General features: G+C 44.0%; 1 protein-coding gene across 5 annotated transcripts; it reads left to right on the forward strand.

Annotated features, from left to right (window-relative positions):
• The first annotated feature begins 469 nt into the window (after positions 1-469).
• On the forward strand, positions 470-26,308 carry gpsm2 (G protein signaling modulator 2). 5 transcript variants are annotated; one of them, XM_042307957.1, is made up of 14 exons: positions 470-675; positions 1,527-1,565; positions 4,102-4,406; positions 16,117-16,338; positions 17,561-17,696; positions 17,829-17,968; positions 19,674-19,797; positions 21,743-21,858; positions 22,178-22,442; positions 22,573-22,785; positions 23,017-23,196; positions 24,671-24,830; positions 24,906-25,108; positions 25,269-26,308. In XM_042307957.1, the coding sequence occupies exons 3-14, from the start codon at positions 4,342-4,344 to the stop codon at positions 25,437-25,439; spliced, it is 1,995 nt and encodes a 664-aa protein (XP_042163891.1). In that variant the 5' UTR covers positions 470-675; positions 1,527-1,565; positions 4,102-4,341; the 3' UTR covers positions 25,440-26,308. The 5 variants fall into 5 exon arrangements, with proteins under 5 accessions (XP_042163891.1, XP_042163894.1, XP_042163895.1 ...); XM_042307960.1 differs by having other exon boundaries at positions 471-675; positions 24,909-25,108; XM_042307961.1 differs by lacking the exon at positions 4,102-4,406 and having other exon boundaries at positions 471-675.

The raw sequence follows: 26,308 nt of genomic DNA on the forward strand, positions 1-26,308 counted from the left end.
CATGGGGGAGCACTTCACTCTTCTCCCCCTGCTGCTGACAAACGAGCTTTTGAAAACACTTGTGTGTTTTGACCACCTCTCAATTTATTTAAAGTAAGTAACTTAACGTTAGCTTGTTAGTTTGCTAGCCTTATCAGCTAACTTTCTTCAACAGTGCAACTCACGTTAGCTAGAGAGGCAGTCGGTGCTGGTAGCTTTACTTACTAATTTCCAGCCCCAAAACTGAGATGTTTGCATTAGTAGATGCCGTTACAGTGAAAAACGACTCTCTTTGTTTTAGTTTGCTGATGATAGCATCATTTTTGCTGACCCATTTGACACTTTGCAGCTGCATGAAGATGACATGAATGACTCATCGTTCATTATTCAAATGTCATTGGTCCAGAGCGATGGCTGTACCGCTCAAGAGACGGTTATTTAGGGCGTGGCTACCTTTGAATCTGCTCCGCTGATTGGCTACTGAACCGACAACACAGAGTAACCGTAGCTAAGTTCCCCACCCACTCATCCAAGTTAGCCATCTAGCCAAAACTTTATTAGTAGCTAGGTTAGCAAAGTGCCGAATTTATAGCTAAGAAGTTAGGTTTTGTTGTTGTAGAATAAAACTGAATTTTTATTTACCGTCGAAGTATTGAAAAAGGGAGTAAAACCATTGTTCGAACTGGACCGCCTAAAGTAAGTTAACTGCTAGCCTACCCAGTTAGCTAATTACAGTAACGTTAGCTAGCTTGCTAACAGGTTGTAAAGGTTCTCTGGTTGTGTAGCCCTTTTAGTTATAAGGTAAATACAAAATATTGCTATGGTTTTGGTTGTAGCTTGCAATATGGTTAGAACTGGCTTGTTAACTTGCTAACGTTAACAGTTCGGTGGCTTTCTCACTTGATTTGCTGATCAAATCTGTCAGATGGTGACTGAAGTTTTCAAAAGAACCGAGTTCACCATTTGGGGAACGCCTTATGTTAGTCAAAATAAATATTTTCTATGTCATTATTTGCAAATCCACGGTAACAGTGAAAGTGATAAGGCTCCAATTTCAGTAAATCTGATTATTATATGTATTTTTTTTTTTACGTATGCAAAGTTTGGTAACAGAATGACGGGTTGTGCGGTTTGTTCTGTCATTCTGTTACCAAACTTTGCATCTGCACTGTTCTTCGGGTAAATGTGTTTTTGTAAAATTCTAAGTGGAAATTGCTAAAAGTAGTCTTTGTGCATAGTTATATGGTTTGCAATTGTTTTTTTTGTTTGACATGACTTTTTAAATCATTCCCAGCATCATTCTGTTATCGTGGAATTGCCCGTATGTCTCATGTACAAAACACCTACAGTTTACTAAATTAGTTACTTTAAAAGTGCAATGGAAATTATTTTTACTGGGAAATCATGGTATGACTTAATCTCATTTTTGGAAATGAATTAGGACACTAGGCTAGCAAGATCTATGCCTGAAAGAAACCAGTAGAACTAGAAGAATATTCAACTATTGAAAATAATCTAGCTATGTCACTATCTTTTTTTTTTACCAGGTTTCTCATAGTCCCAATCCCAGCACTGAATAATTTCAGGTGAGGAGTGTTTCTCTTTCTAGATCGGTCCCTTTTGTTTTGATGGTGATTTGCTGGCTGTATCCTTGCTGGCTGTATCCCTGCTATCAGGCATTATGCTGCTTTGGTGTTTCTGTGTGTGCTTGGCTAATAAGAGGATGTGGACACAAAGACACAATAGATCACCCTGTGAGTATATTAAAGATGAGGTCATGGTGACAGTCCAGTGTGTGATGTGGGAGCTTCCGGTGAAGCTGGCCTTTCAAATGACTGCTTTTGTTACCGCAGCTGCGCTGTATTAGTAGATCACTTGCCCTTTTAACCACTACTTCATACAGAGTGCAGCTTTGTCACCAGGGGTGGCAGGTTCAGAGCGTTGGGCCAGTAAGAGGAAGGTTGCTGGATCGAATCCCCGAGCTGACAAGGTAAAAATCTGTCCTTCTTCCCCTGAGCAAGGCAGTTAATCCACTGTTCCCCGGGCTCCGACGACGTGGATGTCGATATGGCAGCCCCCCGCACCTCTCTGATTCAGAGGGGGTTGGGTTAAATGCGGAAGACACATTTCCGTTGAATACATTCAGTTGGACGACTGACTAGGTATCTCCCTTTTCCATTTGGCGCACACTACTGGAAAAGGCCTCATGCATAAGCATATGAACGAGCATGTACTGTATGTAGTTTGGGAACAGATTCCCGAAACACAAGCAGGCTCCACTTTGGATTAAAGTAGTTCACTTTAACCTGGCCGCTAAACAACAGAGCAGAGCTGACCTAGTTCTCATAGCTTTGTTCTCCAAGATTTGGGGATCATTGATTTATGTAACTGCCCCAAATAGATGCAATGATAAACTTGCTACAAATAGTTGCTCCAAAGATAAGCTGTCTACAACGTTCCCAAAATGAGGTTTTCTGTATACTCATTGTGGCTACGATATGGGATTGTGGAGTGAAATATAAAACTGTGCTGAAATAACCTCCATCTTGGTGTGGCTGTCAGATTCTGGCCTCCCCCTGATGTGACAACCAGCGCTTTTTGGTTACAGTTCTGCTCTGTGGCATGGATGGCTGCTGGCCGGTCCCTGAATCTAGGTTGTCCACGAAGAGAACTCACAAACACTTTCTGCAGGTCATCATGTAGGCTAGGCCCTAACACAGTTAAAGAGAGCTCACAAGTACCCCAAAGTGATGTTACTCACTGTAATCAAAAGCGATCTAAAGTCAAGCTGCCAAACCCATTTCCATGCCGACATCACTTGTGTAAATTCTGCATACACCAGGAGGCATCTGTGCAAGCCTCAATCCCTAATGAAAGGGAAGGCTTGGGACTATATAATTCCATCTAATTACATGATATTTGTGTGCATCAGCCTTATTAACATACAGTTGTTTCCAGAAGAGTTATCCTAATGTAAGAGGTTTTTACTGATCACAGTTGTTTCTATAACCTCCTATCCTTCTTGGCTGAGGGGTGCAAGTCTTTCTCATGTCTGCTCTGCTGCCTTCCGGGGTTTTAGTGGTGTGGGGACAGTGGTTTTCTGGAGTGAATTCAATGCCCTGCTGCTCTCTGTGACCTCTGATCTTCATGTGACCACTGAGGTCTTTCAATTATGCTTCAAAATGTGATGATGCATTGGTTTTATGAAGCTGTATCCAACGAGCAGATCAACAAAGGGGAGGTTTATGGTGGACCATCCCCAACCAGGTTGAAAGTTGATTACTCCTGGGTTAAGAAAGTGATGACTGGCTCAAGTCTTTCAATAATCTATGTGAATGTCATTTGGTTACAAGCTGTTGTGATACTATTTTTTGCTAATCTATCAGAATATCCCTCTATTATCCACCAATAAATAAACCATTTTAAAATTCATCATTTAATATGCACCTGCAGCATACATTTGAATACTGTCTGTCCTTTACATTTGTAATGATCTGCTCTTGATGTGTAGTAGTAGCCTAAAGTGGGTTTGGGAAAACCTGTTTACTACTAAAATGTGTGCATAGGTAAAGAGGGGGCCTACTTGACCGCATGTGGGAACGAGGTGGCAGTTGGTCTTGCTCTGGTGCTGTACCTTACCTACTAGACTTATCACTGTACTTACAATGGAATTTCCACACAAGTCTTCACTGTACAGGTCATGTTTTGAGTCTGCGGCCAGGCTACTTTCCCTATTTCTCACTAAATAATATGATTTCAATCCATCTACAATTATCTTTGCTGTGGTGGATACATGTTCTATTTTGCTTACCAATGATTTGCATAAAGCATTAAATGTATCTGTTGTGATTGGTGAAAATCCTTCTCTGCTTCTCTGCTTGCCTAGCTGTATCCTCACACTCACCCTCCGGTAGAGCCTAGCGCACCTCCGAGCACTCATGGTTGAGTCAGTGATTGACAGCTTGTGTGTGGTTTGGCTGCCACTGAACCCATCCATCGCCTATCCACTCCTCTCTCACACCCCCACCTGCCTTTCTTGTGCACGCTGTTTAGTGGGTGTTGCTGTAGTGTCGTGTGGTCAGAAGGAGGCTTTACACACAGCATCTTGTGTTCTCTTCACAGAGGGCTGCTGGGGAGAGCTGTGCTGGCACTTCCAAGCCAAGCTCAAACTGTAGCCTGACTGACAAAACTGTCTGAAGATCTCTCTCTGTCATTCCTGGAGCTACGTGTCAGCTTAAGAGGATTCAAAGGCGAGCACAAGGGGAATTGTAGGACTTGTTCTCCTGGACATCAATGTTTTTTTTGGTTTTTCATCACAATTTTTGGGATTTAAACTGAGATCGTCCCACTTATAAATATTCAATGGATTCCATTGGCTCTTTGGTTAGCATTGATGATGAGGACCAGTCCTATCATGTCCGCTACAGGTAGGCATGAACCTACTCATACCCCCATACACTACTCTCTCAATCTTTGGTCAACATTTTGTTTCAAGGACGGCCTAGAACGGGTGCTTTAAACTTTCCTTCATACTAGTGAAAAAGAGTACCAAGTGGCCTATATCTCATACTGGTGTCTCATAAGTCTGTCGCACGGGATGAGATCAGCTTTCCCATGTAGCTTTCAGGTGTGAATTGCTAGGCTAGATTTCCCCTTCCATTTTACTGAAGTTGTTAAAGGGGAGTGGGGTAGTAGCTGTGGCCAATGGTGTGGTTTTAGAGGCCCTCTTGGATGCAGAGACAAATTCAAATTTCCTGCAATTGTAAACCATTTTCCCATGGAAATGTCTCAGTTTTAAAGCTAATGCTTTATAGCTGGCTCTAGTCGTTTAAGTTTATACTGAAAACTTTTAACCCCCCAAAAAAAAAAAACTAAATATACAGAGCCAGTCAAAAGTTTGGACACACCTACTCATTCAAGGGTTTTTCTTTATTTTTCTAATAGTGAAGACATCAAAACTATGAAATAACACATGTAATCACGTAGTAACCAAAAAATTGTTAAACAAATCTTAAATATATTTGAGATTCTTCAAAGTAGCCACCCTTTGCCTTGATGACAGCTTTGCACACTCTTGGCATTATCTCAACCAGCTTCATAAGGTAGTCACCTAGAATGCATTTCAATTAACAGATGAGCCTTGTTAATTTGTGAAATTTCTTTCCTTAATGGGTTTGAGCCAATCAGTTGTGTTGTGACAAGATAGGGGTGGTATACACCCCTACCTTGTTTCTACCCCCAAGCCATAAGATGCCTGAACATCTAGTCAAATGGCTACCCGGGCTATTTACCAAGTCCATATTATGGCTAGAACAGCTCAAATAAGCAAAGAGAAACGACAGTCCATCATTACTTTAAGACATGAAGGTCAGTCAATACGGAACATTTCAAGAACTTTGAAAGTTTCTTCAAGTGCAGTCACAAAAACCTTATGATGAAAGTTTCTTCAGAGTTACCTCTGCTGCAGATAAGTTCAAAAACCATCAAGTTACCTCTGCTATAAGATTGAAACTGTCTCTCATGAGGACCGCCACAGGAAAGGAAGACCCAGAGTTACCTCTGCTGCAGAGGATAAGTTCATTAGAGTTAACTGTCTCTCATGAGGACCGCCACAGGAAAGGAAGACCCAGAGTTACCTCTGCTGCAGAGGATAAGTTCATTACAGTTAACTGTCTCTCATGAGGACCGCCACAGGAAAGGAAGACCCAGAGTTACCTCTGCTGCAGAGGATAAGTTCATTACAGTTAACTGCACCTCAGATGCAGCCCAAATAAATGCTTCACAGAGTGAAAGTAACATACACATCTCAACATCAACTGTTCAGAGGAGACTGCGTCAATCAGGCCTTCATGGTTGAATTGCAGTGGTGTAAAGTACCTAAGTAAAAATCATTTAAAGTACTGGGGTATATGTACTTTTATATTTTTGCCAATTTTTACTCCATACATTTTCCCTGACACCCAAAAGTACTTGTTACATTTTGACAGGAAAATGGTCTAATTCACACACTTATCAAGAGAACATCCCTGGTCATCCCAACTGCCTCTGATCTGGTGGATTCACTAAACACATGCTTTGTTTATAAATTATGTTTGAGTGTTGGACAGGGATGCAAGCTAGTCACCTTTCGGGGGAAATTCACTGTTTTGAATCCAAAATAGGTGACCTACGTGATTCGTGTAGATCCGATGAGAAAAGTATGGGGGGCGGGTTGGTTCACTACTACGAGTGATGTGCGTTTGGAACAATACTGGCTGTATCCGAGGCTCAGCCAGTCGTTCACATAACAATAGATTGCAGCACATGACTGAAGAGACAAGCAATTTGCTAGTTACAGCATTAGCGTGCGTGCGCCCTGGAAAGACGGCAGAGAGTAGAAAGGCAGTTTGTCAGTTACAGCAGCACGTCCCCTGGACAATAAAGAAGAGGTAGGTGAGAAGCCTGATCACCGAGACGGGGGTGGTAAGGTGATGAAGCGTACTTCATGAGCTGTAACCAAAAAACAACTGTCATTTGGAAAGTTTGAGGTGAGGGAGAAAGTGTGATGGAACAAGTATTGTTAGCATTGTTAAGTATCTTGCTGGCAAATTGAAATCTCCATTAGTTAGCCAGAAATGTTGCGCAACACTGGCCAACTTAATTGATCAAATAATTTAGTTCATGGTGTGAAAATTAGCTGGTTAGTAAAGTCAGACAGCTAACGTTAGATAGCTAATGTTACAAGATCAGATGAGTTAATGTTAGTAACCTAACCAATTCGCTATAGTATTAACTGGTATACGACTCCTTGCCGTTCAAGTTATAATGCGTTAGTTGCCAGGGTCCAGTAAGCAATCTGTGTGAAATGTTAACTAGCGAATTAACTACTCTCTGTGAACTAATGTTTTCCCTCTAAGGTATGTGGTTAATTTTCAGAATGAGAGAATTGGGTGAAAATGAGGCGTTGCGTGATAATAATCTTGTTAGGGCTAGGGTCCGCCTGACTGACGTGCCCAAAGTAAACATGCATATAGTTGGTACCATTGGATTGAAAACACTTTGACGTTTGTATGAGATATATGAGACTAACACAATTGATATGGTAGGAGACAATCCAATGAAAAACCAACTGGATATTTTTCTCTTTTTTTAAAAATCCCATGCTCTTCCATAGCTCTTCCAAGCTATGGGTCCTATGCAATTCCAGCTCCCAGATTGCAATTCCTATGGCTTCAGCTAGATGTCAACACTCTTTTGTTTTAAGGTTTCAAGCTCGTTTCTTCCAAAACTAGTAAGAATTTTTAGTTTTGGTACAGGGAGTTGGAAATCGGTGACGAAGAGGACGCGCACTTGCTAATTTTACTTTTCTATTGAACATACTTCTTTCTGTATGAAATATTATAGTTTAATTACATTTTAGGGTACCTGAGGATTGAATCGACATGTAGTTGACTTATTTTAACAAACTTTAGTGGTAGCTTTTTGGATTCCTTTGTCTGCATGTTGAACTCAAATCGATGGCGCCAACTAAAGACTTTTTGGGATATAAAGGATTTTATCTAACCTAAGGACCATGTATGTTGTAGCTGCGACGCTTTGGATTGCAAATCAGAGGAAGATTTTCAAAAAGTGATTATTTAATTGCTATTTGTGATTTTATGAAGCCTGCTGGTTGAAAATATGTTGTGGGGTGCCGTCCTCAAACAATCACATGGCATGCTCTCTCTGTAAAGCCCATTGTAAATCGGACAATGCAGTTAGATTAACAAGAATTTAAGCTTTTAGCCGATATAAGACACTTGTATGTACCTAGATGTTTAATATCCATAATTTTCCAGATTGTTTACTTGAATATTGCGCGCCCTCCAATTTCACTGGAAATTGTCGACGGTTGTCCTGCTAACGGGACGCCTAGCCCTAAGACGTTTTAAGTGCAAATTCAGCGACCAAGTGTAGCTGGGCCTGGCTTAAGCCTGGATGCCACAATTGAGGTGAAAGGAACACCACACACTTTCTCACTTTTTCAATACAGTGCATTAAAAGGCGTATGCCATATGTACTCTCTGCCTGTAAGAGATCAATTATGGCAACAAAGGGTATCATGCTCTGCTGGCACATTGTAGAACACACGTCCACAGGCAGAAAGTGTACAACTGTAGTAATGTGCAGTGTAGCCCAAAGATTTTGCTTGTTGAACTTGACAGTAACACGTGTGTGTGAATGAGGGGGGATTATTACAATTTTTACTCAGCGAACATTATTTTTGCATGCATGTAGCCATGTGCAACTTGATCGATGTCTACTATAGTGGCCATTTATAATAGAGCAAAAATAGAATGCCTGTTTCATTCTGTTTCTACTTTAGATGTTTTTTCCCGAAGTGCGATATTTAGAAGGCTGTCATGGCTAACTGCAATGCGGTGTATTTTTTACATTTTTTTCCTCAAGCCTTGAGTGTCATTTACAGGAAAGTCTAGGCAACAAATATTGCCTAGACTTTACATTGGATTGCTTTAATAAAAACATTTTTTTAGGTGTGGGTTAGGTTCACATGAAACACTTTATTTTACATACAGAGCCTGATCATGTAGATCATATTATTTTGTTTAAATAGTTTAAACCCGCATTTCTCCCTAGCAGGTTTTTTTGTTGCATGTTTCAGTGCAAAAAAAGTGTCAACTTTTTTGGGCCCTCACCAGTTTGCATCCCTTGCTATCCATCAATAAAAAATTGAAAATTATGCTCTCTGGTTTGCTTAATAGAAGGAATTTGAAATGAATGATACTTAAGTACATTTTAGCGATTCATTTACTTTTTGATACTTAAGTTTTTTTTTTTTTTAAACCAAATACTTTTATTCAAGTAGTATTTTACTAGGTGACTTGAGTCATTTTCTATGAAGGTATCTTTACTTTTACTCAAGTATGACAATTGAGTTCTTTCTACACCACTGTTGAATTGCTGCAAAGAATCCACTACTAAAGAACACCAATCGGAACAAGAGATTTGCTAGGGCCAAGAAACATGAGCAATGGACATTAGACCGGTTGAAATCTGTCCTTTTGGTCTAATGAGTCCAAATTTAGGATTTTTGGTTCCAACCGCCGTGTCTTTGTAAGCCAGCATGGCTACCACAGCATTTTGCAGCGATACAGCATCCCATCGGGTTTGCACTATCATTTGTTTTTCAACAGAACAATGACTCCATACACCTCCAGGCTGTGTAAGGGCTATTTGACCAAGGCCTCCACAATCACCTGACCTCAACCCAATTGATGTTTGGGATGAGTTGGGCTGCAGAGTGAAGGAAAAGCAGCCAACAAGTGCTCAGCATATCTGGGAACTCCTTCAAGACTGTTGGAAAAGTGTTCCAGATGAAGCTGCTTGAGAGAATGCCAAAAGTGTGCAAAGCTGTCATCAAGGCAAAGAGTGGCTACTTTGAGGAATCTAAAATATATTATTTGATTTGTTTAACACTTTTTTGGTTACTACATGATTTCATAGTTTTTATGTCTTTTACTTTTCTACAATGTAGAAAAAAATAAAAACACTTGAATGAGTAGGTGTCCTAACTTTTGACTGGTACTGTGACTATATATCAATATTTAACAATCCCCTCAAACATTCATGATTTGCTTTGTATTTGCCGTTTTAAAATTGGTTTACTCAACTTCTTTGAAAGGAGTGGAAGACATTTGTTTGGTAGAAGGCACCATTGTTGGATTTTCAACCATGTTCATCCCTGCGTATAGAATTTAAGCATTTTTCTGGTCAACCATTAAAATGCATTTGCGCATTGACAATTATGGCAGGCTTACATTTTAGTGTTGAATTAAGCAAGAATGTATCTCACTCCTAATCAAACCTTGTACGTTTTAAATTGAATTAACCTCTCGGCCACCTGAATCTGACTAGACACCTTTAACAAAGCTCTCTAATTCTTCCCAGTAGCTCTATAAGCAGGGCCTTTCTAATCACTGTCGGGCCAACTGTAGTAATCCCAGGTGACAAGGCCAGAGGCGAGAGAGCTCTTGTCTGATAATGCTGAGATGTTAAACCTCTGTCCTATGTTTAGGGTTAGGCTAATACTGTAGCAGAAACCGTGGATGGATGGCGGCATTCACACAACTGAAAGTGCTAACCACCACATTTAACCATAGAAAGAGGTCTGTTTATATTTAGCCATATTCCCAATGTAGTTGTTCCCTCCAATCAAACAAGCGAAATCCCTCCTCCCCATAAACAAGCGAAATGCCGGTACAGGGACAAGGTGGAGTTGCAATTCAACGGCTCAGACATGACGTATGTGGCAAGGTCTACAGGAAATCAGACTAGAAAAAGAACCAGTCACGTCACGGAAACCATCATGCTTCCAGACAAACTAAACACCTTCTTTGCCTGCTTTGAGGATAATACAGTGCCACCGTCACGGCCCACTAACAAGGACTGCCCCCCTCTCTGTGGCCGACGTGAGTGAAACATTTCAAGATGTTAACCCTCGCAAGGCTGCTGGCCCAGACGTGTCCTCAGCATGTTCAGACCAGCTGGCTGGTGTGTTTACGGATATATTCAATCGCTCCCTATCCCAGTCTGTTGCCCAACATGCTTCAAGATGGCTTCCATTGTTCCTGTACCCAAGAAGGCAAAAAGAACTGAACTAAATGACCACCGCCCCGTAGCACTCACTTCTGTCATCATGAAGTGCTTTGAGAGGCTAGCTAAGGATCATATCACCTCTACCTTACCTGCCACCCTAGACCCACTTCAGTTTGCATAATGCCCCAACAGGTCCATGGACAACGCAATTGCCTGCACACTGCCCTATCACATCTGGACAAAAGGAACACCTATGTAAGAATGCTGTTCATTGACTACACCTCCAGCATTCAACACCATAGTTACCTCCAAGCTCGTCAGCAAGCTGGAGGCCCTGGTTATCAACCCCACGCTGTGCAATTGGGTCCTGGACTTTGACTGGCTGCCCTCAACACTGGGGTCCCACAAGTGTTCGTGCTCAGCCCCCTCCTGTACTCCCTGTCCACCCACGACTGCGTGGCCATGCACACCTCCAACTCAATCATGAAGTTTGCAGATGACACAACGGTAGTGGGCTTGATTACCAACAACGATGAGACAGCCTACAGGGAGGAGGTGAGGGCACTTGGAGTGTGGTGTCAGGAAAACAACCTCTCACTCACCGTCAACAAAACAAAGATGAGGGAGCACCTCCCTATCCACATCCAAGGGACAGCAGTGGAGAAGGTGGAAAGTTAAGTTCCTCTGCGTACACATCACAGACAAACTGAAATGGTCCACCCACGCCTTTGGTGAAGGCGCAACAGTGCCTCTTCAACCTCAGGAGGCTGAAGAAATTTGGCTTGTCACCCAAAACCCTGACAAACCTTTACAGATGCACAATCGAGAGCATCCTGTCAGGCTGTATCACAGCCTGGTACGACAATTGCACTGTCCTACACCTCAGGGCTCTCCAGAGGGTGCGGTCTGCACAACGCATCGCTGTGGGCAAACTACCTGCCCTGCACGACACCTACATCACCCAATGTCACAGGAAGGCCAAAAAAATCAAGGGCAACAACCACCTGAGCCACTGCCTGTTCACACCGCTACCATTCAGAAGGCGAGATCAGTACAGGTGGATCAAAGCTGGGACCGAGAGACTGAAAAACAGCTTCTATCTCAAGGCCATCAGACTGCTAAACAACAATCACTAACTCAAGATGCTGCTGCCTAAATTGAGACCCAATCAATGGCCACTTTAATAAATGGATCTCTAGTCACTTTAAACAACGCCACTTTAAATAATGCCACTTTAATCATGTTTACATATCTTACTCATATCACATGTAAACTCAGCAAAAAAAGAAAGGACCCTGTCTTTCAAAGATAATTCGTAAAAATTCAAATAACTTATGATCTTCATTGTAAATGATTTAAACACGATTTCCCATGCTTGTTCAATGAACCGTAAACAATGAATGAACATGCACATGTGGAACGGTTGTTAAGACACTAACAGCTTACAGACTGTAGGCAATTAAGGTCAGTTATGAAAACTTAGGACACTAAAGAGGCCTTTCTACGGACTCTGAAAAACACAAAGATACCCAGGATCCCTGCTCATATGCAAGAACCTGCCTTAGGCATGCTGCAAGGAGGCATGAGGACTGCAGATGTGGCCAGGGCAATACATTGCAATGTCTGTGCTGTGAGATGCCTAAGACAGCGCTACAGGGAGACAGGATGAACATGTGGGAGACCACGTGTAACAACATCTGCGCAGGATCGGTACATCCGAACATCACACCTGCGGGACAGGTACAGGATGGCAACAACAACTGCCCGAGTTACACCGGAACACACAATCCCTCCATCAGTGCTCAGACTGTCCGTAACAGGCTGAGAGATGCTGGAGAGATGTAGGCCTGTTGTAAGGCAGGTCCTCACCAGACATCACCGGCAACGACTTCGCCTTTGGGCACAAACCCACCGTCGCTGGACCAGACAGGACTGGCAAAAAGTGCTCTTCACTGACGAGTCGCGGTTTTGTCTCACCGGGGGTGATGGTCGGATTCGTGTTTAATGTCGAAGGAACGAGCGTTACACCGAGGCCTGTACTCTGGAGCGGGATCGAGGTGGAGGGTCTGTCATGTTCTTGGGCGGTGTGTCACAGCATCATCAGACTGAGCTTGTTGTCATTGCAGGCAGTCATCCTTCTCCCTCCATGTGGTACCCTTTCTGTAGGCTCACCCTGACATGACCCTCCAGCATGACAATGCCACCAGCCGTACTGCTCGTTCTGTGTGCGATTTCCTACAAGACAGGAATGTCAGAGTTCTGCCATGGCCAGCGAAGAGCCTGGATCTCACGTCTGGGACCTGTTGGATCGGAGGGTGAGGGCTACCCCCCCCCCCCTATAATTGGTGGAAGAGGGGGGTAACATCTCACAGCAAAAACGGCGCAAATCTGGTGCATTCCACGAGGTACACTGCAGTACTTAGTAACTGGTGTGGCTGCAACTGGTGTGGCTGCATTGACTGTTACTTGATTTTTGACCCCCGCACATCTTTGGTGAAAGTAGCTCAGTGAGACATTGAAAAGAATAGGCTACCTAGGCCTGTGTCCGGATCCGTAAGGAGTTTAGGCTAGCTCTGGACCGTTCAATGTGTTGCTGCACAGGAATCCTCTTTCAAACCAACCCAGTGGAAGCCTCTTTAGATAGAGTGCCTTGCGAAAGTATTCGGCCCCCTTGAACTTTGCGACCTTTTGCCACATTTCAGGCTTCAAACGTAAAGATATAAAACTGTATTTTTTTGTGAAGAATCAACAACAAGTGGGACACAATCATGAAGTGGAACGACATTTATTGGATATTTCAAACTTTTAACAAATCAAAAACTGAAAAATTGGGCGTGCAAAATTATTCAGCCCCTTTACTTTCAGTGCAGCAAACTCTCTCCAGAAGTTCAGTGAGGATCTCTGAATGATACAATGTTGACCTAAATGACTAATGATGATAAATACAATCCACCTGTGTGTAATCAAGTCTCCGTATAAATGCACCTGCACTGTGATAGTCTCAGAGGTCCGTTAAAAGCGCAGAGAGCATCATGAAGAACAAGGAACACACCAGGCAGGTCCGAGATACTGTTGTGAAGAAGTTTAAAGCCGGATTTGGATACAAAAAGATTTCCCAAGCTTTAAACATCCCAAGGAGCACTGTGCAAGCGATAATATTGAAATGGAAGGAGTATCAGACCACTGCAAATCTACCAAGACCTGGCCGTCCCTCTAAACTTTCAGCTCATGCAAGGAGAAGACTGATCAGAGATGCAGCCAAGAGGCCCATGATCACTCTGGATGAACTGCAGAGATCTACAGCTGAGGTGGGAGACTCTGTCCATAGGACAACAATCAGTCGTATATTGCACAAATCTGGCCTTTATGGAAGAGTGGCAAGAAGAAAGCCATTTCTTAAAGATATCCATAAAAAGTGTCGTTTAAAGTTTGCCACAAGCCACCTGGGAGACACACCAAACATGTGGAAGAAGGTGCTCTGGTCAGATGAAACCAAAATTGAACTTTTTGGCAACAATGCAAAATGTTATGTTTGGCGTAAAAGCAACACAGTTCATCACCCTGAACACACCATCCCCACTGTCAAACATGGTGGTGGCAGCATCATGGTTTGGGCCTGCTTTTCTTCAGCAGGGACAGGGAAGATGGTTAAAATTGATGGGAAGATGGATGGAGCCAAATACAGGACCATTCTGGAAGAAGACCTGAGACTGGGACGGAGATTTGTCTTCCAACAAGACAATGATCCAAAACATAAAGCAAAATCTACAATGGAATGGTTCAAAAATAAACATATCCAGGTGTTAGAATGGCCAAGTCAAAGTCCAGACCTGAATCCAATCGAGAATCTGTGGAAAGAACTGAAAACTGCTGTTAACAAATGCTCTCCATCCAACCTCACTGAGCTCTAGCTGTTTTGCAAGGAGGAATGGGAAAAAATGTCAGTCTCTCGATGTGCAAAACTGATAGAGACATACCCCAAGCGACTTACAGCTGTAATCGCAGCAAAAGGTGGCGCTACAAAGTATTAACTTCAGGGGGCTGAATAATTTTGCATGCCCAATTTTTGTTAAAGTTTGAAATATCCAATAAATGTCATTCCACTTCATGATTGTGTCCCACTTGTTGATTCTTCACAAAAAAATACAGTTTTATATCTTTATGTTTGAAGCCTGAAATGTGGCAAAAGGTCTCAAAGTTCAAGGGGGCTGAATACTTTCGCAAGGCACTGTGTGTCATGTGATGCTGTTGTGAAGTAGAAAGAAACCCAGGTAGGGTCTTAGTGTGTTAAAATAAACAAAGCAACCTCGATCCAGTATGTGGAGTACAATTTATTGTCATTTCGTCTGCAAGTTGTAACGTTGTTTATAGTCTGTAATTGGAGATGACTAAAGTAAAAAACAAATCTATACAGTAAACATACCTGTTGATATATTTTGCTGAATGTAACATGCAAAAATGACAGATTTGACTGAGTTACAGTTCATAGATGGAAATCAGTCGTTTTTAAAAACATATGGATTTCACATACTGGGCGGGGGTACCCCCCCCCCAGGCCCAGCCAATCAGAATACGTTTTTCCCCACAGAAGGGATTTATTACAGACAAATACTCCAATCTTATTTTAGCTCATGAAAAATGGGACCAACACTTTACATGTTGCATTAATATTTCTGTTCAGTGTATATGATGTTTTATAATGCATAAGATGTCTTTTAGTAGGCTGTCTAATGCCAATATTCTTTTGAGGGCTTTCAAAAAAAACACTGGGTGGGCACTTGATTTAATAGAGTACCTGAAGTCTCAAATGTGCATGCATGAACACAGGTCATCTCCTCTTCAACAAAGTGGTGGGCGCTTTTGCTGTAGAACACAAAAAGATGTCAACGAGGGCGTAACAATCGAAGCCAGGTTGCATGAAAGTGACTAATCTGTTAATCCACCCGTCCCTGTGAATAATCCCTTGTGGATACTCCTCTCTGACCCTATCTGGGGTTAAAGTGACCAGGAGTAGGCTATGTTCAGGGTCAAACATCCAGAACGTTTCAGATAGAAATGTAATTGTCACCAGCTTGCACAATCCCCATTCTACACAGCAGACAATACATTTGTCTGAATGTTCTGGAAACATTGAAGCCCACTGAATAGCCTAGTCTTCAGAAGAGCAGTCGGAGAGATCTGTGTGTTGTACTGTAGAGACCACGTAGATCGATCCGTCCTACCATAACAAACCCACTGATTAAACCAAGGCTGTTTTTCTCAGGTGGAAGGAAGTAGCCAAACAAACATTCACAGTCTGATGGAGTGAGAGGGATGCTAGTCCTGGGTTTTGAGATGGGGAAAACCCATCTATAACTTTTGGTTTCTAGTTTATTCAAACTGTGGCCACTTTGGAATGTTAAGACTAGCTACACTTGTAGTTCTTTTGAGTGTTAGTGGAAGGGGCAAGAGAATGTTCTGGTCCAAAACAACTTCTCCTGTCTGTGCCTACTGAGCATCTTGGATCAACAAGAGACCTCTGTTCCCATCTTCTACCTAAACCCCTTCTACTGCCTCTTGTAGGATGGATGCATCCTGCCTGGAGCTGGCCCTGGAGGGTGAGCGGCTCTGTAAAGTGGGTGACTACCACGCTGGAGTGTCCTTCTTCGAAACAGCCATCCAGGTTGGCACAGAGGACCTGCAGGTGCTGAGTGCAATTTACAGCCAGCTGGGCAATGCATACTTCCATCTGCACGACTACGCCAAGGCGTTAGAGTTCCACCACCACGACCTCACCTTGACCAGGTAGGAAGGAACACACCTATGACCCAGGGCTCATAGTCTTAATGTTTCTCAGAGTAGGACCATTGTCCCCTCTTATCAGCATGACCTCACCACACAACTCATGTCTGTAGTGTTTTCCCTATGCGCTGGCCGTCGTATTTATAAATACGCCCACGGTTTTTGCGAAACGCTTAGATAAACATCTTCGATATAGACTACTTTACTGCTGACGGTAAATGTAGTCAACTAGCAGCTGTTATGGTTATGTATCAATGTTTGATTGCTACTTCCTCTCTTTATATTTCTCCCACCAAAATATATTTTGACCACTTGAAAAATCTAACTGCTACTTTTTGTTTAAACGTTTCAATTTGGTAGTCCCAATAGTCAGTCTAGCCCTCCTCGGCTAGAATGATCAATACGAATCTAATAGCGATCTATTGATAGGACAGGTGCATGTCAGTCACATGGCGAGTGATGACAGAAACACACTGCTAGTTTGACAGTATGCTGTCTCTCCCGTGTGATTTGTGGGCGCTGTGGTTGGTTGCAATCCAAAACATGTACGCGGAGGATGGAGGGCACATGATGCTCCTTCTATCGTCTCTGTGTGAATCTGCACATCCCATGTAATATAAGTGGTAACAATGAGTCGAAATCCACTTAATCTAGCCTAATTATTTCCTGTAGCCAGCTATAGAGCCAAGGCGCGTAGGCCATTTACGGTGTTTTGATTGACAACCGAACAGCATGTGTTGATTAGTTATCAAATGTCTCAAATTGACTTTATTCAGTTAATCTCCTATATCCCTTTGCCATTCATAAATCCTACACCGTAGTTATAAGTCCATGGCATCGCACCGGGACAAGTAAACCATAGATCTCGCTTGTATTTCCTTAGGATATCAAAGCCCATGTCGTGACTTGCCAGAGAGTGACGTTTCAGTGAGTGACTCGTCAGTGTAGCCTACCGAATCGCATTGGTGAGAGCTGTTCATTTGGCTCCCTAGTTTGCATATTGTTAGGCTTTGCTGATAATCTGCAGATAAATGATGAAATATACGATGAAGATGGTGAATCCTCACTGCAGAAACAATAGGTGTTAGAGAGAGATAATGATTCATTGTCACATCAGAAATATAATGGGTAAGACTGATATAACCCTTTTCATTTGTTTAATTTAACCTTTTATTGTTCAAGATCATGTGTGCGTTTTTCTGTTTTAATAAAATCCCATTCTCAGGACCATCGGGGACCAGATGGGAGAGGCTAAATCCAGCGGTAACCTAGGCAACACATTGAAGGTGTTGGGTAGGTTTGATGAGGCTGTGGTCTGCTGTCAGAGACACTTAGACATTGCCATGGACCTGAACGACAAGGTGAGATTGATTCATGAATGATGGTTATTAGGCCTCCTGAAACTAATTTGCTGTTTATTCTGGTGTTTAAATGGTTTTTTCCCTGTTGTGGAGTTGACATTGGCCCTGTTTTTTTTTTTTGGTATCTGTTAGGTGGGACAGGCGAGGGCGCTGTATAACTTTGGGAATGTGTATCATGCAAAAGGAAAGAGCATCTGCTGGAGCGGGGCGGAGCCAGGAGAGTTCCCCGAGGAGGTCACTACTGCACTTAGGAAAGCAGCGGAATATTACCAGTAAGTTGGTGTGTTTGTGTGCAAGCATTGCATTCATGTGTGTTCGGTACATTTTGCATCTTGTAAGTCAGATACCATAGAGTAAATGTACATACAGTACCAGTCAAAAGTTTGGACCGACTCATTCAATGGTTTTTCTTTATATTTATTATTTTCTACATTGTAGAAAAATAGTGAAGATGTTGAAATGATGAAATAACACATATGGAATCATGTAGTAACCAAAAAAAGTGTTCAACAAATCAATTGATTTTATATTCTTCAAAGTAGCCTCCCTTTGCCTTGACAGCTTCATGAGGAATGCTTTTCCAACCAGTCTTGAAGGAGTTCCCACATATGCTGAACATTTATTGGCTGCTTTTCCTTCACTCTGTGGTCCAACTCATCCCAAACCATCTCAATTGGGTTGAGGTCAGGTGATTAAGTAGGCTCCAGCACTCCATCACCCTCCTTGGTCAAAAACCCCTTAAACAGCCTGGAGGTGTGTTTTGGGTCATTGTTCTGTTGAAAAATAAAGGATAGTCTCACTAAGCGCAAACCAGATGGGATGATGTATTGCTGCAGAATGCTGTGTTTGACCAAAGGACAGATTTCCACCAGTCTAATGTAAATTGTTTTTGTTTCTTGACTCAAGCAAGTCTCTTATTGGTGTCCTTTGGTTTCTTAGCAGCAATTTGACCATGAAGGCCTGATTCACACAGTCTCCTATAAACAGTTGATGTTGAGATGTGTCTGTTACTTGAACTCTGATGCATTTATTTGGGCTGCTTTTTGAGGTGCAGTTAATTGCCCATTTCTGAGGTTGGTAACTCTGCTGCAGAGGAGAAGTTCATTAGAGGTAACTCTGGGTCTTCCTTTCCTGTGGCGGCCCTCATGAGCCGGTTTCATCATAGCGCTGGTGATGGTTTTTGCGACTGCACTTGAAAAAAAACTTTCAAAGTTCTTGAAATGTTCAGGATTGACTGACCTTCATGTCTTAAAGTAATGATGGACTGTCGTTTCTCTTTGCTTATTTGAGCTGTTCTTGCCATAATATGGACCTGGTCTTTAACCAAATAGCCCTATCTTCTGTATACCACCCCTACCTTGTCACAACCCAACTGATTGGCTCAAATGCATTAAGAAGGAAATATATATATTTTTTTAATAACAAGGCACACCTGTTAATTGAAATGCATTCCAGGTGACTACCTCATGAAGCTTGTTGAGATGTCAAGAGTGTGCAAAACTGTCATCAAGGCAAAGGGTGGATACTTTGTAAATATTCACTTTTTCGGTCACTACATGATTCCATATGTTATTTCATAGTTTTGAAAAGAAAAACCGTTAAATCAGTAGGTGTGTCCAAACTTTTGACTGGTTTTATTTATATATATTATTTCTTTCATCACATTCCCAGTGGGTCAGAAGTTTACATACACTCAAAAAGTATTTGGTAGCATTGCCTTTTAAATTGTTTAACTTGGTTCAAATGTTTCGGGTAGCCTTCCACAAGCTTCCCACAATAAGCTGGGTAAATTTTGGCCCATTCCTCCTGACAGAGCTGGTGTAACTGAGTCAGGTTTGTAGGCCTCCTTGCTCGCACATGCTTTTTCAGTTCTGCCCACACATTTTCTATAGGATTGAGGTCAGGGCTTTGTGATGGCCACTCCAAAACCTTGACTTTTGTTGTCCATCATTCATTCAATGGTTTGTCTATATTCAGAGCAAACTTATCCATAGTGAAGGAGCTTGGAGACCCGGCCGCCCAGGGCCGAACATATGGTAACCTTGGCAACACACACTACCTGTTAGGAAACTTCCAGAATGCAGTGGCGTCACATGAACAGGTAATGAAAATCTTATCAAAGTTTATAGCGTGACATTTACTGCTCAATTCAATAAAAAACTGCACTGTTGTAGCATATAAAACGCACAATTTTTATCCTATGACAATATGGAATAGTGGTTTTGCGTTCTATAGTAGAAATACCAGTTAAACTCCACTGGATGATTAATAATAGCTTGTACACAAAGCAACTGCATAAACATTGAAAAAGACAAGTTTGCTTTAAATCCAGTTAAGTCTTTTGTCAGATTTCCTTTTTCAATGGTTCTCTGTAGTTAATTCTAATGTCCTGTATGGCTCAGTACAGTCAACAGAAAGACTGTAGGTAAACACCACATAATGGAAGACTAGAGTCGCTGGCTGTTCCGATACCAAGGTGTTGGGGTGGGTAGAGTTGCTGGCTGTTCTGATACCAAGGTGTTGGGTTGGGTAGAGTTGCTGGCTGGCTGTTCTGATACCAAGGTGTTGGGGTGGGTAGAGTCGCTGGCTGGCTGTTCTGATACCAAGGTGTTGGGGTGGGTAGAGTCGCTGGCTGGCTGTTCCGATACCAAGGTGTTGGGGTGGGTAGAGTCGCTGGCTGGCTGTTCCGATACCAAGGTGTTGGGGTGGGTAGAGTCGCTGGCTGGCTGTTCCGATACCAAGGTGTTGGGGTGGGTAGAGTCGCTGGCTGGCTGTTCCGATACCAAGGTGTTGGGGTGGGTAGAGTCGCTGGCTGGCTGTTCCGATACCAAGGTGTTGGGGTGGGTAGAGTCGCTGGCTGGCTGTTCCTCGCTGGCTGGCTGTTCTGATACCAAGGTGTTGGGGCGGGTAGAGTCGCTGGCTGGCTGTTCCGTAGTCGCTGGCTGCTGTTCCGTAGTCGCTGGCTGGCTGTTCCGTAGTCGCTGGCTGGCTGTTCCAAGTCGCTGGCTGGCTGTTGTCGCTGGCTGGCTGTTCCGTAGTCGCTGGCTGGCTGTTCCGAGTCGCTGGCTGGCTGTTCTGATACCAAGGTGTTGGGGTGGGTAGAGTCGCTGGCTGTTCCGATACCAAGGTGTTGGGTTGGGTAGAGTCGCTGGCTGGCTGTTCCGATACCAAGGTGTTGGGGCGGGTAGAGTCGCTGGCTGGCTGTTCCGATACCAAGGTGTTGGGGCGGGTAGAGTCGCTGGCTGGCTGTTCCGATACCAAGCTGTTGGGGCGGGTAGAGTCGCTGGCTGGCTGTTCCGATACCAAGGTGTTGGGGCGGGTAGAGTCGCTGGCTGGCTGTTCCGATACCAAGGTGTTGGGGCGGGTAGAGTCGCTGGCTGGCTGTTCCGATACCAAGGTGTTGGGGCGGGTAGAGTCGCTGGCTGGCTGTTCCGTAGTCGCTGGCTGGCTGTTCTGATACCAAGGTGTTGGGGCGGGTAGAGTCGCTGGCTGGCTGTTCCGGAGTCGCTGGCTGGCTGTTCCGTAGTCGCTGGCTGGCTGTTCTGATACCAAGGTGTTGGGGCGGGTAGAGTCGCTGGCTGGCTGTTCCGTAGTCGCTGGCTGGCTGTTCCGTAGTCGCTGGCTGGCTGTTCTGATACCAAGGTGTTGGGGCGGGTAGAGTCGCTGGCTGGCTGTTCCGTAGTCGCTGGCTGTTCTGATACCAAGGTGTTGGGGTGGGTAGAGTCGCTGGCTGGCTGTTCTGATACCAAGGTGTTGGGGTGGGTAGAGTCGCTGGCTGGCTGTTCTGATACCAAGGTGTTGGGGTGGGTAGAGTCGCTGGCTGGCTGTTCTGATACCAAGGTGTTGGGGTGGGTAGAGTCGCTGGCTGGCTGTTCTGATACCAAGGTGTTGGGGTGGGTAGAGTCGCTGGCTGGCTGTTCTGATACCAAGGTGTTGGGGCGGGTGTAGTCGCTGGCTGGCTGTTCCGATACCAAGGTGTTGGGGTGGGTGGGTGCATTTCTGGCCCGGTGTCCGTGTGTGTTCATCCATTTGATTTCCTTTCCCAGCGCCTCCAGATTGCCAAGGAGTTTGGCGACCGCTCAGCAGAGAGAAGGGCCTACTGCAACCTGGGGAACGCGTATATATTCCTGGGTGAATTTGAAGTGGCAGCCGAGCATTACAAGTGAGCCAAACTCCCAGCCCAGCCATTTATCTTCTCTCAATGACGTTCACTCCCTCTGTCTCGGAGTCCAGCTGTTAAAACAACTCTTCTTTCTGTCTGTACCCTGGAGGTTTTCACACAGTTAAGAGGCAGTAGGGTTTTCAGGAGAGAGATGGCAGCCGCTATACCTCAAAGGACTATAATGTCAAGAGGGCTAGCAAACCGATTAGTGTGTGTGTGTGAATTCATATACTGAACTTAATTTCAGGACCAGAGTAGCCTTTGTGTGTCACTATGAATGACAGCCAGTGATCTAATGTGGTTGTATTGTGGTTGTCAGGAGGACTCTGCAGCTGGCCAGACAGCTCAAAGACCGGGCTGTAGAGGCTCAGGCCTGTTACAGTCTGGGCAACACCTACACACTCCTCCAGGACTACGAGAGGGCCATAGACTACCACCTCAAACACCTGATCATAGCACAGGACCTCAACGACCGGATTGGTGAGGGCCGGGCGTGCTGGAGTTTAGGGAACGCTCACACCGCCCTGGGGAACCATGACCAGGCCATGCACTTTGCTGAGAAACACCTGGAGATCTCCAAAGAGGTACCACCTCCCTTATCCCCTATAGATATACAGTTCAGGACACAGCCTTCAAGAGCCTGATCAAAGAAAGGAGTTGATCTGAAAATGCAGCGTGGTCAATCCCAGTTGTGTGTGTGTGTGTGTGTTCCAGACTGGTGACCGGAGCGGGGAGCTGACGGCCCGTATGAACGTGTCAGACCTGCAGATGGTGCTGGGGCTGAGCTACAGCACCAACAACTCCACCCTGTTTGAGAACCCCATCAAGGACATGGACCTCAACCTGCACGGAGCAAGGCCCCGGATGGGACGGAGAAACAGCATGGAAAACCTGGAGCTCATGAAACTCACTCCCGACAAGATCAATGTAAGTCACTGGGTTTAAATGTGCAATCTGAGACTCTCTTCCCTAGGCCTAGTGGCAATTCAAAGTGCACTATTAACCTGAAGTGAGTGAAATTAATTACACATGGCACCTTTTTTAAAATGTCTTTATAACAACTCTTAACTGTTTGATGTGTATTTTGACACCGGAGTTAGATGCGATTTGTATAAAGTCTGGTTTTTGACGTGTGTGTCCTCTCCCTCTTGTCTCCAGGCTCAGAAGTGGACCAGTGACATCCTGACCAAGCAGTCTAAACCTACCCTGGCTAAGAGCTCCTCCAAGCTGTTCTTCATCAGCCGTCTGCGGGGGAAGAAGACCAGGGCAGGGGGCTCCAGTAAAGTCCTGCAGGACACCAGTAACACCTCCCAGAACCCTGCACAGGGACCACAGAAGGTAAGAGGGAAACCTGCGTTTCAGGTATCCACCTAGCGTGTGCTTTTCTATGGGTTTGTGGCTGTGTATGCATGCGTGCCCACGAGAGAGAGCGAGAGATTGACGTGACCTCTTGTACTTATCTCGTTGTGGATTGGAATAAAGTATTGAAATCGGTGGTGGTTGATGCCGGTTTAAGATCAGGGAGGACAAATGTTTTGTTTTTTATGTGCCTTATTTCTATTACAGCATATTGGACGACAGTCATTCATATTTCATTCACCCAGTTCAATGTAACAGCAATGGGTTTAGGTACTCAAATGTTCCCTGTACCCATCATGAGGTTGCTACAACCTAGTCTACAAATGAAAGTTAAAATGTAGGTACACAGGTCGAGAGACGAATTGGAGTAATCAAGGTGATAGACATTGGCACATTCAATACTGAATACTGATCACCCGTGCACACAGTTAATTTTCATAGCAGCCTCATACAGCATCAACACTTTGCTCATTGTATAATTCCTTCTCGCATCTACACGCTTTCCTCTCACCTTTTCCCTTCGCTTGTGGACTTCAGTGTAAAACACAAAATGTCTGTGACACAGGAGGTTGGCGTCACCTTAATTGGGAGGGCAGGCTCTTGATAAAGGCTGGAGCGGAATTAGTGGAATGGTATCATATATCAGACACATGGTTTCCATGTGTTTGAGACCATTCCAGTTACTCTGCTCCAGCCATTATCACGAGCCGTCCTACCCTCAGCAGCCTCCACTGGTCTGTGACCAGGCGCAATAACCTCTCCTAGCCAAATCTTCATACCATAACCGCTAACAGCTACACAGCATGCATCGTTGTCACCATTATTAATGTTTCACATTCTTAAAATAAAGTGGTGATCCTAACTGACCTAAGACAGAGAATTTTTACTAGGACTAAATGTCAGGAATTGTGAAACTGAGTATAAATGTATTTGGCTAAGGTGTATGTAAACTTCCGACTTCAACTGTAGCTTGCTCTCTCTTTCTGCTGCTTCTCCTTAATTTTAGCTCCTTAATTTTATCCTTTCAGTACTAGATTCATTCTCTGATCCTTTGATTGAATGGACATGTCAGTTCATGCTGCAAGAGCTCTGATAGGTTGGAGGAGGTCCTCCGTAGGTCGTCATAATTGACTGTGTAGGTCTATGGAAGGGGGTGAGAACCATGAGCCTCCTAGGTTTTGTATTGAAGTCTATGTAGCTAGAAGACTCAAAATAGCTGTCCTCCGGCCATGGTATTACCCAAGAGGGTGCTGTTGAGGCTACTGTAGACCTTCAATATATTCAGTGTTTAATCAGTTATTTGGTGGCGTGAATATATTTTGTATAGTCTTGTATACATTTATTTTTTTGTTTCTCTATTTACATTTTTTTATGAAATTCACCGAGTAGGATGGTTCTCCCCTTCCTCTGAGGAGCCTCCACTGATTCAAATATGTCTCTCTCACTCACTCAGAGGGCCAGTCCAGACATGCTCGGGGACGAGGGCTTCTTTGACCTGCTAAGTCGTTTCCAGAGTAACCGGATGGACGACCAGCGCTGTTCCATACAAGAAAAGAGCCGTCTGTCAGTCAGTACCAGCTCCTCTGACTCTCCACCAAGAGCCATGAGGAAATGTGAGTACACACACATCAACATTTCTCTGTGATCGCCTTGATCTCTCGCTCTGACCTCCTCTCCCTCTCCTCCAGCAGTGTCCGAGGCAGTAGCAGGCCTGGGCTCTGGGTCTGGTGCCCAGGGTCGCCGGTTAGAGGAAGGTGGAGGTGCTGGGGGTAGTTTGCCCGGCCTTCGGCTCAACAGGCACAGCAGCCAGGCTGTCCTCAGCCACCTGATGGCTAACGCAGGCAACACGGAGCCTGACGATGACTTCTTCGACATGCTTGTCAAATGCCAGGTGTGAGGTTTAAATAGACTCAACTTTTCACTAGGGTGGTGTTCAGTGGAGCACAATGTAGCAAAACGTTGTGCTAGATCTCAGTACTTTTATATTGAAAGGGGGGAAAAGTCTTCCTTTTCGTCCACTTTTTTACCTCCTATACCCTCCTTCCCCTCAGGGTTCTCGTCTGGATGACCAGCGCTGCGCCCCTCCCCCGGCCCGTGGCCCCACCGTCCCAGACGAGGACTTCTTCAGCCTCATCACAAGGTCCCAGGCCAAACGCATGGATGAGCAGCGGGTCACCCTGCCCTCCGCAGCAGGCTCCGCAGCACGGCCCTGCTCCAACTGAGCCCTGCCCATGTAGAGTACCGCGACGGGTGAACCCAGGAGACGGGGCTTCTGGAGGAAAACAGTGTGGAAGTTTCGTCCACTTGTGGAGATGAGGACGTTGATACTGTACTCAACAGTGGATGGGGCTATTTTACATAGACCAGAACTTTTCAATGTATTTTCTCTCCATAACATAGACCAATAATGGTTGTTGTTGTTAGGATCCAGAAGCCTCATTTCCCAGTTGAAAGCACTGCCAGCATTAATGTAGTAGCCTATAGGGAACACTGCAACATTCAAAAACTAACCCACTGAGGGTTATAGACTATGAAATCAACTGTTCTCAATTTTTCCTAAGATTTTACCTTGTACTCTGTCTGAAACTGTACTGGACCTGTAAAACTACACAGATGAACATGAGCTAACATATCAAACGAGTAGGTCCAGGGTATTCTTTTCTATGATTATGTACTCACTACAACCTGAAAATGTATCTTTAGATACAAACAACTGCAGTCATGACTCATGTATTTATTGTACCTTTTTGGTAATGATTTAGTTTTATTAAGTGCTTTACGTACTGCCGTTTTACTTCCCCTTGTGGCTTGAAGTGGTTGGTTTGATTTTGCACCATCTTTTTCTGATGTAGACTCACAGACAGGTACAGCACTATCTTTCCATGTGTTTTTGAATTGTCTATATGTGTATGTTAGGCGTTGTGAGGATACCTCATTTAGGTAAGGAATTAAACAAGAAATGCTCTTTCAGCCTAAACCATCTTTGATAAAATAATGAATACACCCATGGGTGTGTTTCATCCCTGATGCTATTTTGTACTTCCTATATTTGTTTTTATGAGATCAGAGCAATGAACACTTGTTTATTTAG

Source organism: Oncorhynchus tshawytscha, linkage group LG28 (assembly GCF_018296145.1).
Source record: "Oncorhynchus tshawytscha isolate Ot180627B linkage group LG28, Otsh_v2.0, whole genome shotgun sequence".
NCBI classification, from domain to species: domain Eukaryota; kingdom Metazoa; phylum Chordata; class Actinopteri; order Salmoniformes; family Salmonidae; genus Oncorhynchus; species Oncorhynchus tshawytscha.

Excerpts from the sequence above, each read along its gene's own strand:
- gpsm2 (XM_042307957.1), top strand. The coding sequence starts at position 4,342 with ATGGATTCCATTGGCTCTTTGGTTAGCATTGATGATGAGGACCAGTCC. Across the intron at positions 17,969-19,673 it reads AAAGCAGCGGAATATTACCA|AGCAAACTTATCCATAGTGA; the intron begins GTAAGTTGGTGT and ends GTCTATATTCAG. Across the intron at positions 25,109-25,268 it reads ACATGCTTGTCAAATGCCAG|GGTTCTCGTCTGGATGACCA; the intron begins GTGTGAGGTTTA and ends CCTTCCCCTCAG.